At 33.9% G+C, this 15,884-nt stretch overlaps 1 protein-coding gene across 1 annotated transcript in view; it reads right to left on the bottom strand.

Annotated features, from left to right (window-relative positions):
• The window catches only part of LOC140152073 (myoferlin-like), a 177,085-nt gene that overhangs the window by 50,241 nt on the left and 110,960 nt on the right, over positions 1-15,884 (bottom strand). The window contains 5 exon segments of the mRNA XM_072174374.1: positions 1,653-1,778; positions 2,202-2,306; positions 5,799-5,831; positions 11,130-11,153; positions 12,363-12,580. Of these exon segments, the coding sequence (XP_072030475.1) occupies positions 1,653-1,778; positions 2,202-2,306; positions 5,799-5,831; positions 11,130-11,153; positions 12,363-12,580 (506 nt within the window).

Raw genomic sequence — 15,884 nt, 5'->3', positions numbered from 1 at the left:
GTCATGGAAAGATTGGTTTGCAAACGTCTCCTTGGTTATCTTGATGAGCATGACATTCTTTCAGATAATCAATTTGGTTTTCGACATGGTAGGAATTGTGAGCAGATGTTGGCTAAATTTTATCATTTTCTCGGTGGTAACCTTGATAACAGCAAATATTGTAATTTGGTGGATGGGATTTTTCTTGACTTTAGTGCAGCTTTTGATAGAGTAGATCATACAATTTTGTTGCAAAAGCTTCATTACTACGGTATCAGGAATAATGTGCTCAACTGGATTCAAAGTTTTCTTTCTGGTAGAAAACAGAGAGTTATCTTTGGTGGAGCTAAATCTGATTGGGCTTCAGTCACATTGGGTGTTCCTCAAGGTTCTGTTTTGGGGCCCATCTTGTTTCTGTTATTTGTAAATGACATTAATGACAACCTGTCCTCTCCCTTATTTCAATTTGCTGATGACCATACACTTGTACGCTCTATTAGAACTTTTGAGGATCAAGTTGCACTGCAGAAAGATCTTGACAAAATTCACAGGTGGACCATTGAGAACAAACTCCCCCTGAATGCTTCTAAGTGTGCTGTTGATGAATATAAACTGCTTGGTGTTGTTTTCAATTCTTCCCTATCGTTCTCTTCACATGTTGATAAAATCTGTAAAAGGTTTCTCGCCTAACTGGTTTTGTCATAAGAATTTCTCGCCATATGCACTTCAGTGCTCTTCTGCATCTATTTAAAGCATTGATACTCCCTCATCTTACATACTGTGCTGTTATTTGGAATCCTTGTCAGACTGGCCTGCTTGATAGGTTAGATAAGAGTCAGAGAAAGATTTCTAAAGTTTTGATGTATAGAAAGAGGTGTCCTTCTGATCTTTCATACGAGTCCAGATTAGATGAATTTGGATTACTTAAAACATGGGACTTATTTGATTTGTTGAGGTTGATCTTCTGCTTTAAATTGGCTAATGGAATTGGACCTCCTTCTTTTTGCCAATTTTTTAAACCTTCTAAGGTTAAGGAGTTTAGGTATCTCCACTGTAGTTCTCATACCAATGCCTTTTTCAACTCTGTTTTTGTTTCCTTTCCACGTTTGTGGAATGAACTTCCCAATGATGTCCGCTCTGCGCCCTCCCTTACCTTGTTTAAAGCCAGGTGTAAAGAACATTTTATGATGTAAATTATGTTTTTCATATTCATAGGCCCACTCTAAGGCAATAACTTTGTTCACATGTATTTTATATTTTGTTGCTGCCTGCCTATCTTGTGCACTGTGGCGCATCCTGTGTGCAAAAGTTATGTAATAGAGTGAGTCACTCATATATATATATATATTTCATTCAAATGTTTTTGCTTTAATTAATGTGTATCTTGTATTTATATTATTATTGTTATTTTATGTACTTTAATATAATCAGGAAAGAAGAACACATTGTGCTTGGACTGTTTAGTCTACTTCTTCTTTCCTGGATTGTCATTTAAATTGCTTTTAATGTTTTTTTCATGTTTGTAATTTATGGCAATTGAAATAAATATTATTATTATAATGGAAGACTGAATATGAGTACCACTGAGTGATTTTGCTGAGGGAATTTGTCAGGTTTTCTTGCTCAATTTAGACGAACTTGTTTCGCATTAACACACACTGGGAGTCTCTCACCTTAAATTCTCCTACTCCTGATGACTCTTCATCTTCTTTTTGTTTGCCACGACTCAGTTCAAATGTGTTACAGAAATCGCCAAATTCATCATAATCTTCCTGCTTCTCTAGCTCACCAGGGTAAATCTACAGAACAGGAAAAAAGATAAAAAACACTACATGTATATGATAATTTCAAGGAGTCATTTTGATTTTGTACTTTTATAAGTTGATAATGAGAGCTACTAATTTCTCGTTTTTTCTCTCTTTATTATAGAAATGTTTCTGGTTCTCTCTCTCGGGTCTATATATGTTTCTGTTTTCTCTCGGTGGTTCGCCGATAAATAGTTATTGATCGCAATATTCATCTGTTGAAAATAAGCGTAACCTATTAACTGTGCCACAAAAGTTCCTGTAAGTATGGTTCAGTGTCTTTGAGGTTTTGTTCACTATTTATTTTGTTGTTTTTAAATTGAGTGCTTTTGGTCTGCTTCTACTTTAGTAACCACTATGTCACTCTTTTGATATGTTTCATTATGTGGAAATGAAAGTTGAAATTTTAAATCTTACAACGAGTTTGTCGTAGCCTCTTTCTAAGTAGTCTCCTGCCTTCTCCAGTTCTCCACAGGATGCGTAGTACTTGGACCACCAATCAATCTCCTCCTCTAGAATATCCTATTTAAAAACAATTATGAACAAAGTGAATTAAAATGGATTCTAAAGCAGGATTAGGTACACTTACCGCAAAATTTGTTGTATAATGCTGATATCTAACTATGTGCAAATGTGATATTTATGTTATATATCATTAACTATTAGTTACTGTCTGATTTGTAAACAATAGTAAAACCGGGCTGTTAGTCAAGTACTCAACATTTCATTCATTTACATCTGTTATTCCAAATACACACAGAGTATATCCTCAGCCATTTCACATAACAATGTAGTCAACATACATTTTTACATGTTGATACATCATTATTCGAAACAGCCGACGATATGTAAATAAATAACTCGGCAGAAAGGGAGGTTGATGTTGGTCAAAACATCTGCTCCATAAGTCAAAAATGATGCAGTATTTACAGGCATGAGACTGCACATTCCTAAAAAAACCTGAAAAATAAACCCCAGAAAATGCACATGAAATTGGGCAAAAAGTACCAAAAACAGGCTGAAATTAAATAAAGTTGTCGAAATTTTGACTAAAAAAGAAGAATTCGGTTTTAAAACGGAAAATTCTAATGCCTGACTGTATCTACAACTCAATAGCAAGGCAGATATAAAATTCAGTATCTGTCAGTAATGATCAAAGCAGACACATCATTTGGCAGGAACTGACATAGAAATATACACAATCAATCAATACCTGCAAAAATTCTTTTTAAAGTGCAGTATTAAAGTAAATTCTTTTGGGCACATAAAGCTCATGTGTTATGTTAGCTGCCTTGTTATTAGTTGTGATGGTGCACCTAAAATGCCATTCTAACATTTGATTTTTGATAGTGTAAATATTAATGGCTGAAAAAAAAAATCTGCAATTCTTATATATTCAAAACATATAACCCACACCTGCAAACCATTATGTCCAACTGTTGTTGAAGTGATGCTATAAATATGATTATGTACACACTTAATCATTCACTTCATGGTCGGTCTTCAAAATGCAAGAAAAATGATTGATTAAAACATGCACAAGTTAACTCAAAATCGTGCATGAATTATAATGTAATTTGTAAATAAATAGACAACAAGTACATAAATAAATAAATAGACAAGCAAATAAATAAATAATTAAATAAATAAATAAATAAATAAATAAATAAATAAATAAATAAATAAATAAATAAATAAATAAATAAATAAATAAATAAATAAATAAATAAATAAATAAATAAATAGTAAATAAATAAATAAATTTATAAATAAATAAATTTATAAAACCTTTAAATGTGAAATTTTACGAATAGAACAGTACCATTTCCCTTAAAAATACTATTTAATCCTTAAAATCACCATTTAGAAGGAAACTTTGAAGGAACTCTTTGAAACCTTCAGACAAAACCATAATTCATTTTTTTACATTAAATAGGAAAATTATACCGATTCCCAAAATGGGTAAAATGTCTTTAAGCTGGTAAGGAAACTACACTTTCTACCACCTATACTTATTTTCACCAGAGTGCAAAAAATATCAAAAATGGGTAAAGGTTGAAGGGGGTCTAAATTCCATTTTGTACTTTTACCAACTTGAGATGACACTAGTAATTCCCAGATAATTCAACTGGAATTCAAACCAAATTGATAAAAAATCCCGATATCAAGTAAAATAGTGAAACACCACCTGACTTTGAGAGAAAATTGTAACCCAAGTATTTTAAGTCACCTCTGGCAGGATGTATTTCCGTTTCTTTTTGTTTGAACTGAACTATATTGTGATTGGTGGGATACAAAGTTATATTGGTTAATGTTAGTATACACTCAGATCAGTTGACAGACATGTATTATATAGTAATGATTATGTGACATTTAGATAGAAATCACAGAATTTGACTGAGAGAACATGGACACTGTTGTGTTTGCATGTCACTTATGGAGGGGAAATTGTGTACATTCAGATTGCTTTACCATGCGCCTGTCAAGTTGACTTGTTTGTGATGTGCGCTTGTTTGCCATGTGCGCAATGCATCATGGCCATTACATATGCTTTAGAAATGCTACATGTGATGCTTATGCTAGAAGACATCATTTATCATTCAATTTTGTGAATTCACTAAAAAAGAAGAACTCAAATCTTATTAGACAGAGTATGGGTTCTTTCTCTGAGTCAAAATCTGTGACAAACATTCAAATACAAAGACAGGTATAGTATGACTAACTTGAAATATGAAGTCATTCCACAGCAACAGTTTAACTAAAACTTCACTTTTGAATCATGATATTTAATTGCTAAACCAGTAAAAATACTATTTCAAAAGTATGTGAACAGTTCACACAAATTTTTAAATTTAAACTGCCGCAGAATATGTTATCTACTTGCTTTTAAGCCTACGGAAGCATGTGAAAATACTTCTGCCAACTTTTGAAGATTTGGATGGTGCACATGGGCATAATAATTTCAGCTTGAAGGAAAAATGTTTTAGCACAGCAGATATTTTTATATGCCATGGTTTTACTTCAATATTCAAGCTTAACAGACTACACCTGTTGACGTATACATAGAATTACATAATGATTGGTGCAAACCATGAACAGCTATACAGGCTGTATCAAAATGACAGTTTTCCAGCCAGTGTTTTGGTGTTTTCGAAAAAATTTGCCCCTACCAAACGCACCATCGAATCCACCTGAAATAACCAGACTACACGCCTCATATACTTGTGTCTTGTCATGTCAAGTGGATCCCATGGTGTGTTTGGAGGCAGGTTTTCAAAAACACCAAAAATGGATAGATAACAGTCATTTTGATACAGCCTGTATATTAATATATACATAGTTTGGGTCATACGCTACTTCATTATTAATGCTTAATTAAAGATGTAAAAACAAAACTACAAACAGAAAAGAATATGTCACTATGTCACCTGAATATAATTATTGATTATTCAAAAGCGTAAATCACATTCTGTAAGATCTACCTTTCCACTGAACAAAAAAATATTTTGAAATTTCTTATCTTTTGGAAAATAAAAGTACAGTCTGTGGATGGTTCAGGCAACACATTGACAATATCTTTTCACTTCAAGGCACTATCAGTGATTTTCTAAGTCAGAAAATCTAAAAAATCATTGAAAATCATTTTTTTGTTGCATTTTTACAATGAGTATAATTGGTGTGCTAACATTCAATGCAAGTGGCAACACCGATCACAATGCTAGAGGAGTTGGTCCATATGGAAACTTGTAGCTACATAAAATAGAATGGAACTTCATATTTATCAACTTTGCAATTTTCTTCCCTTTTGCTAACATCTTGAATCTTAAAAAACACCAGGTGACAATTTTATTGACTTAACCTTCACTTTAAAGCCATTCCTGAAATTTTTTTTTTTTTGTTTACTCTTTTGCATAGATCACCGATAGTGCCCCTTTAATACACACAATTGCTTAATGTTTGAATGCATCATGCCATACAGATGTATCACACCCATGCTAAATACATTTCCCTTACAGGTTTCTTCTTTTTCCATGGGAGTAGGCGGCCCTGAAAATTATTGTAAAAGTTAACCATTTGAAATTAAGTATGAAATCTACTTACACCCAAAACACCATAACCACTACCAGAACGACACAATTTATCAATGATGAAATGTTCTTTTTTTTTAAACTTGGGTGTAAACTTTGCGCTCCCAGGTTAAAAGGTTACATGTATTATAGTATGTCTAGTCTCAGATTGTAAAGATGCCATGTTGGATTTTGCAGTGGCAGATTTGAATTGCACGCCAACCTAATCCAGTGGGGCATATACACATGTGCAGAAGTGCCATTTGTCTGTATGCTGATGACATAACCGTGTTACCACAAAATGAATCTGCCACAGGGAAATCCAACATGGCGTTACTCTTAACTTGAGACTAGACAGGCTATAGATGATGTGACAGTAATGTTTATAAACAAAGATAAGGGACTGGTCTATTGATAGGCTTGAGGGAACAACATATGACCACTCCACTATTCAGTAGCCGTATTGCCCTTTGGCTGATTTGGTGCGTTTTTAAAAGCACAAGTCCTTAACAAAACAGGATGTGCATTTAATACTGGGCAGATAACAATGGCACTGCTGACCAACTGTTTGGTATAACATCACATGTCACCTCATCTGTACATTATAGTATCTAGATGGGATATAGGTTATGCAATCATGCAAAGTGAGGGCAAATGTTTCAAAAGTTGTCTCTGAATTGATTTGTTTTATAACTTTTTTTTTCCTTTCATTTACTACATGTACCAATATGTTGTAGTACAATGGGGCATAATTGGTCCGATGCTACAAGATTGCAGATGATACAACATTGTTTCACACAGTACCCATGGTACCATTTCTTTTCATGGTACCATTTCTTTTCGATCAAATTTCATGACTTGGTTCTCAATTTGCTTGATTAAATAAGCTACTGTGAACATGATTGATTGCCACAAATATCAAGGCTTGATCATAGATCAAAATATGTCCAATGCATTTATGTATAAGCAAAACCTTCATTGGTCAACCAAAACAAAAGATTAATACCATTCTGGGCAGGAACCCATGTGAAATATTAAAAATAATAATTAAAAGAACCAGGTTTGTGTTTGTAGGAAATTAATAACATAAAAAACAGAAACTGAGCAGGCTATTAAATCATGAATGAAAACCTGCATAACCACAGTGCACTCACACACACACACTCTTGCTCCATCCCATGCATGTTCTACCTCTCTCTGCTTTACTCTGTAGAGGGTTTCCAATGTCCCAAATTCTACCCAAAAGCATAACCCAACACTATTTGAAATATTTACTAAATCATAAAAATCAATTGAAAACATCAATCACCATGGGAACCCAATTTAAAAGGAATCTAATTAATATATTCAAAAGACGTCCCAATTACATCATGCAGGGGATTTATAAACCTTAAAACCCTATGGGAATGAAACCTACAAAAAACACATGGGTGAATATAAAAACCTACAAATATACCGGGATAAATGTTCAAATATAAGAACCCTCACATATCCAACAAACCCAACTTTGTTTTGCGTTGCTAGGGCAACATACCCGGAAGTTTTTGAGATGTTTTTTACCAAAGTGGACCAATCTTTTCACTGTTCCCTTCTTCTATATTTGAAGAAAGAAAACAGAATGAAACAATGTGCAATGAAATGTTTATTTCATGTGTATGATACCTTATTTCCATCTCGAAATTCTGAGTACAATGTGCATGCTTTTAAATGAATCTGACAAAAGCATCAAAGGCACCATAAGTTGGCGCTGACATGGGATCAAACATGGTCAGTGAGTGTATGTTCAATATGAGTGCTTGTTCACACTAGTCAGATCTCCTCTATAATTATATTGGACTACAGAAGTTTATTTTATGTAGCTAATACAACTAAAACTATGAGCTCCAAAATATTGTTAAACTATTCTCTTTAAAGTCATAAAAACATGCACAGTACTCAAAATTCGGATTCAGAATTTAGAACACTAAATGCTTACAGCTGCATGTTTGCAATTAAGCCATTTTGCATTGCAATGATTGAAGAAAATATACAATCCTTGCTGGGAAACTTAAAAACACCAGTACACATTACACATAAACGGAGAGCTTCACAAGTATTTTTAGCTGTGTTTAGTGGTAAACATACAAATTGTTGCAGCAGAGTATTTCTGCATAGATCTCAGCGTTCTTCTACATTAGCTTGGTATAACACAAATGGCTGCATTGGACTTGTTAATGCTGCATGTGACTTTCATTAGGTAGTGATCATTAACACAATATTCAACTCGGCACAATTTCTGGGATTTCAACATTACAAACATTGGTAAATTATTTGGGAGGGTATGGGGAGGATTTTGTTTAAAGATAATGATTAAAATATAAACAGACTAGTTAAAAGGCTAGCTGTAAAGTGTGCTGAGGTGTGTGGATCAATGTCTAGGCGTTGTGACTGTGCATAGTGCACTTAAAATCATTGCACTTTTTAAAAGGAATACATGAAAGACAGGAAACAATGTGCTTAATGGAATCTACAGTAGTGAGAGAATCTTAAATATCTTATTATTGACAATTGTTAAATGTAAAGTAATACAGGTGTCCTGTGTATTCAGAGAACATCTAGATAGAATTACCAATTTTTTATGAGTAGAAAGTGTTTTTTAATCAATGTGTTTCTAGATTGATATTCTTAAGCTTGATTGCATGCATTTGTTTTCAGCTTACTATCTTTGTCAATCTTGAGAACAGCTTCTTTTCCTTTTTTTTATAATGAAAGCATGAGATGAATGGATTCAAATAAAAAAATGGACTTACTGTATTCAACTATTGTTACTTGCAGAACAAAACACCTTTCACACAAAAGTATCGTTATTGAAGGCTAATTAATTTTTTTCATTATCATTTAACATGTGAATATTGCAATTTGTTCAACTATTCTACAAGTTTTGTCTACACTAAATCTCAATTTATATCTTGCCAAAAAGTACATCTATGCTCTAACTTTGTATTAACTGAATGATATACCAATGTACACCCTTACCCTTTCTGTACCAAAAACTATAATGAGCTAATTGCTAGTCACACTGAAAGAAAATGTAAGGAGATGTATGGTACATTGATCAGCAAACAATAAAATCTACTCCCTTAATCCCAGTTCAGTACTAGTTTCTAAGTCCCACTCGTCTAACTTCTCTTGATTTACTGAGAAAAGAAATACTTGCACCTTCATGTAAGCAACCAGTAATCCCATACCTAAGTCAAGTTTAAGGTTAAAGAGGAAGCCCTGCCAGAGAAGTTCTTCTGGGGTGAACCACACCTGCCTGGTTATCAAATTTTAATCATTGGAAAGGTTATCTCTGAATTTGACAGAGATAACCTTGTCACTGATTTATTTGATAACCAGGCAGGTTTGGTTCTCCCAGAAGAACTACTATGGCAGTGCTTCCTCTTTAAGGTTAGTTTTTAAGTAAGAGTTGAGGGTTATGAATCGGGTCACCACAACATTACAACAATTAGGCTATCTAGGACTTAGAGATTTTCATGGGTTATGATTAATTTTCAGAGTTAGGCTATCTAATATTAAGCTAAATTTTGGATCAAAAGAAGAGTTTTGAGTCAGTGTTCCTAAATATTTGCTTGTGAATGCTTACATGAGGGATGCACCAAAGCAGCTCCACTTATTGGATAACAATGTCACACAATACCATAGTCATAATTATGGATAGCCATAATAGCTTGACTGTCCATTCCCATCAAGACACAAGAGTTTCAGCATAGCATTGGTGATGCACAAGATTTTCAAACCACCGATCAGATCCTGATCAAGTTGGAGCACATGGATCCTGTCAGGTATACCATTTAATGCGCACCTGTTCTAGTTCTTCGAGATTTAATAATGCTCTGTAATTTGGACCTGATCTAAGCCCCAGCTCAAACCACACTGGTCTATTTTGGTCCAGTGGAATTGGAAGTTTGATCTAAATGTAGGTACAAAGTGTGTCACATTGTTACCCTTGAAATCTGCTTTTCTTTTCTCAGCTTGTGATCTATAATTGAAGAGAGATAAAAAGACTAGTTTGCGTCTGACGTCATCCGCCAATCAAACTCGAGCACGGTTTGTTTACAAGACAGTGTCATGATGATGAGTTGCTGAACGCGGCGGTAAAAGCGGGCACCTTATTGTTAATTTTGCACTTTCAAACACACAAACCATCTCAAAAGTTAGGTCTTTATAGTAGGAAACTTTTTTCCCTGAAGGCACCATATCAACAATGCCTACAAAAGTTGCTTTTTGCCTTGTAAAAGTATGTAATTTTTTAACCATTTTTTGCTATTCCTTTTCTCTGATCGGCACCTGATAAATCGACCTTCCTTTTTACGTGCTATTAACCAATCAAGGATCGTAGGGAATTTGATTGACAGTAACATCAGTCCTTTTATCTCTGTCCTCTATTAGAAACAGTAGTCAATCATGATCTGCATAGAAGTATAGTGACGTGTATAAAGGACTGGTGTACATCTTGATGTGTTTAGGTGATGATACAAATTTTGGAAGAGAAAGTTTGATTAATATTTATTAAAACATACCAGGTTTGGGAGTATCAATTGTTGAAGAATATTCATAAAATATATGAAATACAACAATATCAAAGTAAAAGTATGCTGTCTTAAAGTATTGAAGTAAAAGTATTGTGTACCAGCTTTTCTTAGCTGGGGTTAGCAGAGGTTATTTGATCAATACTTATGAAGTACACATATTTTGAATGGAAGTAAACAATCATTTTTGGGGTGGAAATGTATTGTAGGTTTCAAAATTATAAAGTACACCATATTTTTGCTAAATATGTTAAAAACAAACAATATTAATTTTTAATTTTTTTTTTTGGGGGGGGGGGGGAGAATACTAATGATTTCTGCAATTTTGGCATGATTCCAACGCTGCAAAATGTTCAAAATGTGTGTATTACACCAAAATGACATTTACTTTTAATTCTCTTGGTGATGAGTATACTTGATATAAACAAGCAAAAACACTTAAAATATTTCTTCTCTTATATTTCTTTGTAATTAATTTAAATAAAATCATTTCAGATGTGTATGAATCAGATTAAAGATAGAAACTTAATTAGATAAGTCAGAAAAGGGGTATTGTTAATTAAGTAGGCCTACAATACACAATCTGCAGTCAACTATGTAACATAGTAAACACACAATGATGGGTAAGACTACATTACTAATTAGCTGAATTTATTAAGCTATTTGCAGCTGTGAAAGTAATTAGTGTGAATACTGAATAAACAAACCTGGTCTGAAGTATTCTTCTTGTCCTGATCAAGAAAACCAAGTAAAATATACAAATTACCTCTATCTTACTCATTAACATTACAATATAATCAGACAAAAATGCAACTACTCTTTTTCTGGCGAGTATAGGTTCAATTGATAGATATACAGTAAAGGTTTGCCTATTGGCACTATGTGCTCCCTTGACATAAGTGGCATTTTAGGCACAACCTAAAAGTACACTTCCGCAAAATTCCCACCAGCAAATAAGGGTACAGCACCTTAATTCTTGTTAAGATTTCAGAGGAGGGAACTCATTATTTGCACATGAAATTTACCTAAAGGCAAAGGAGCCCAAGTGCACCATTAGGCGATTGTGGGAAACTATCAGATCTTTATGTAGTCTACCTAACTTAAGTATAACCTAAATCACGGTCATCGTAGGGAATATATCTGTTCATTTAATGATTCCAGGTTGTTGCTGTTCAAGAGGCTATACAATTATGGGTCACATATCTTACAATAAGTTAGCTGATGAAATCAACCACTGACCACCTTCTTAGCTTAAAAAAGCAATAAGTTATTGTCATCAATGTGCTATTCACATAAGAATACATAATATGTATTAAAAACTATTCGAAATGATCATGATATGTAATATTAGGAATCCTGATTTAGGTTCTATGTGGTATTAAAATTACAATGAATTAGCTGATAAAATCAACCACTGACTATCTTAGCTTATTTAAGTAATTGGTTATTTACGTGTCAAAAATGCACTATTCACATAAGAATGCATAATATGTATTAAAAACGATTCAAAATGCTCATGATATGTAATTATTAGGTATCTTGATTTAGTCTTTCTGTGGTATTAAAATGAGTTAGCTGATAAAATCAACCACTAAACACACTTTAGCTTATTTAAGCAATCGGTTATTTAAGTGTCAAAAATGCGCTAATCACATAAGGATGAATTAGATGTATTAAAAACTATTCAAAATAATCATGGTATGTAATTATTAGGAATCATGATTTAGTTTTTATGTGCTATTAAAATTACTGATCCACAGATTTTATTATATAAATTATAAAGCAATGATTTATATTTTATACATATTTGGGCATGAAAAACAATTGATGTGATTTTGTTACAAATTATCATGAATTTTAACATGTATCTTCTCTGCTAGTTTTACATTGATGTGTAAGTGAATAAGTCATTGTGTATAACAAACCTGATATAAGCTTACCTTCTTTTTGGTTTTCTCATCTCCTTCACCTTCTTTGTCATCCTTCTTTTTCTTCTTATCCTTCTTCACCTTTGCACCTGCTCCATCTTTCTCATCTTCTGGAATCATGACAACATGTGAGGCATCTCCATCTCCTGGAGCACTGCCTGTGCTGCCACCATCGGTGCGCTGGCCTTGCCCATCCGCTTGTCCATTGGTGCCAGCTGTCTGAAGTTCATCTACACAATAATTCAATTTTCATCAAACCAATCGATTAACAAAATCAGAGCACAAAGTAAGTGCTTGGAATTGCATTGCATAAATGATTTGGACAATGCTTTTTCACATATCTCATTAATGTACATGCATTATATATGCAAAGTGATAATAATATCCTACACCTTCCATGTGAAAATTTGGTAAGTGGCCAATATTGGAACCTTGGGGAACCCCATAGTCCTAGCTCAAAATGATTCCAAATCTGGTTAGTGCACTATGCTTTGCCACCTAACATGTACTAATATAAATGTTTCCTATTCACTGATTAGTTACCCATCAGATCCCATTAATTTGTTAATAGATTTACTGCATAAGTAGCATTCTGTGACATATATCTTCATGCAAGCTTAAGATTGATTGATTTTGTCTTCATCCAAACAAATATAATAGTTCACATCATTTGCTGTCACTGAACAAATTTGATGAGAACATGGAAGTAAACATAGAAATGAACCTCAAAAGCACAGAACGACCTTTAAAATTTAACTGAAATTAGCTATCAAAATCAGGATAAATTCTACATCATCTGGAAGAATAAGCATTCCAATCATAAGTCTTGATGTCATTGAACAAATCTCACAATCAAAGACAACCAAACATACTAAGCTTCTCATGTAAAATTTCAAAATAAACACCAATATAAACAGTTTCAACAAAACAGTTTGCAAGATGCAAAAACAACTTTCACCTTTAATTCATACCAACATTTCACAACATACTGACACAAAAGCAAAAAACTTGCAATAACAAATTCATTCCAGGACTTGGGATAATGGTTTTATACTTTCATTTTATATCCGACGATATCTGACCATTTTTCATTTTAACACATATTCTTGTCTCTTTTTACAAGCATTGCCACAAGAAAACCATTATTCCATGTCCTGTGGAGCATCCCAACACAAAAGCAGTTTGTTCTTCATGCAATGCTGCACATGCTGAAATGCATGAAGATACCCACATAACAGCAAATATGCTTAAAAGCACTAAATATACACTAAGGATGGCTATTCACATTGCACATTATTCCAGAATGAAATAGGATTTGTGGAACTGGTTGTTTAATTATGGTTTCAACTTCAACTTCTGTGAGCTTTGAAAGGGCTGCATCAAAATTTTGCAAAATTGCATCATGGTAAAGCAGTCAGTTTATGAACTAAATTATACAACTGGGTTTCAAGCCTTGCAGCTGTTTTTCCCCAAGATTTATGCTATTATTGCATACTTTATACTCTGCAGTTACCCACAATGTGTGCAGTACAGATAGTATAAAGCACATACAGTCAGTCTACTCTGAAGTACAAAGTACCGACACGGACGGACACATTGTGCTGACTTTGAAGGCACGCATACCTGCAGCAGAGACGCAGTACTGCGCACTGTTTACGCGCGCGTTGTCACTTTGTACTTCAGAGTGGACAAACTGTAGTACCACTTTGTACCACTGCAGTCTGGAATAAATCTAAGGCAATGATAGCCCAAATACAACAGTGAATATTGTTACAATTTGCCTCCAATTTTTCAAGCAGAACTATTTGCTTCACTACAGAGCAAGCTTGCTGGAAAAGAGAAACAGGACTTTTGTCCATTTTAGCAAAGTAAGTTTCAAAGTCAACTTTGTACACTACAACATTTATAATGGAATTTAGTTAGAAAGTAAGGAATAACATCATGGTCAAAAATTATGGGCAAGGGGGAAGTCTTACTAACAGTATGTTAAAAGATGGTTAGTTATAGGCAGGTTAAGAAAATAACATTAGAATCATTTCAACATTATAATACAAGAATTTACTTAAGAAATACATTGAAGGCTATATTTGCTTAACTAAGTGCAACAGATGAACTCAAGATGTTCTAAACAGAGTGAATCTACCTTTCATTGATATGTTTTCTACATTATAAGATTGCATGCTCTTAACACATGCACAGAAATTTGAATAGAAACATAATCCAGTGCTTTTTTTTACTACCAGATTGATTTAACAACAAATTGTTCAATTTTTGTCTTTCAAAGGTTTTTATTGATCTAAGGTCCTAACCTTGGCTTAATTTTGCACTCTCGTCAGCCAAGCGTTGGACACTGTCGCCCAATATGTCACCCATCATTGTAGCGACTACATCCGCTGGAATTTCGCCGCTGTCCTGAAACCTACGGTCTAAAAATAGATGTTGTCTGCATATAATCAGTAAATTACTGTTTATCTTATTTAATTGAAAATATATTTTCCTGTGTCCACAAATGTAGACAATCTGTAATAATTGATAACTTGCCAAATGTGTGTTTTTAAAGCTTTACATATGTTAGTTGCGGCTGCTTTATATGTTTGTTTTCTTTCGTTAGAGTCACTTGCAATAGAACCAACAGCAGGCACAACTGTAATGTAGATTATAAGATATTTTTACAAGAAAATTGGACAAAAAGCAAACAGCACACAGTGTAACACTGATATAAATGTTCCAACCAACATCATCTGAATGCGAGCTGTGTGAAAGTGACAAGTAGAGCAACTTAATTTTCAAAATTGTGATGAAAAAAGATGGGAAGATCAGGTTACAATCAGTGCAAGTATTCCACATAAACATGTTGATGATTGAAGAAAATGTACATAACAATGAAGATCTATGGAATCTATGAGTGCTTACTGCTTGATGCCTTACACAACACAAGTTGTCCACTACTGTTACTGCATAGAGTTGGATTAGTGCTTCCAGCGTGCTAAATTTTGACACTTAAGGTTTGGATATGTGGATTTCTTTCATCCTATACATATGATGGGAGGTTGATATAAACATATGCATGGCATGGCGTCTTGATAATAAAGTGTGAGAAACATTAATTAGATAGGGTGTATTTGGTGTTGATGGGTGTGAAAGCTTGGCCAAATGGGAGTAGGAAATGTTCTTTGCCTTACAATGCCCATTGCTTCACTGTTTGTACAAAATGTCCCCTTAGAAGCTCCTTGCCGTGCAAGGCAGACGTTAGCCCATGGAGATCGACGATAAGTGTGGTGTGCATTAGTGTACTGAAAGTAGCATGAGCGTATAAGGAAGAAATCTAGCGCATAGCGTGTAATGCTGCCAAGTTGAGCACTCTGCATATGCTCAAATGTGGCCAAAAAAAAAAGGTTTGTTTGTCCATAGAGGCTTATGAAACAGTTGGGTCGGTAGGTCGGATTTAAAAAAAAATTTTATTACAGATATTGCACTTGAAACTGACAATTGGAAGACTGATAAATAAGTCAAAACACACAGCACTTTACTAGT

The sequence above is a fragment of the Amphiura filiformis genome, chromosome 1 (genome assembly GCF_039555335.1).
Source record: "Amphiura filiformis chromosome 1, Afil_fr2py, whole genome shotgun sequence".
Taxonomy (NCBI): Eukaryota; Metazoa; Echinodermata; class Ophiuroidea; order Amphilepidida; family Amphiuridae; genus Amphiura; species Amphiura filiformis.
Note: the sequence above shows the minus strand (reverse complement) of the source record. Positions and strands in the feature narration are given on the sequence as shown.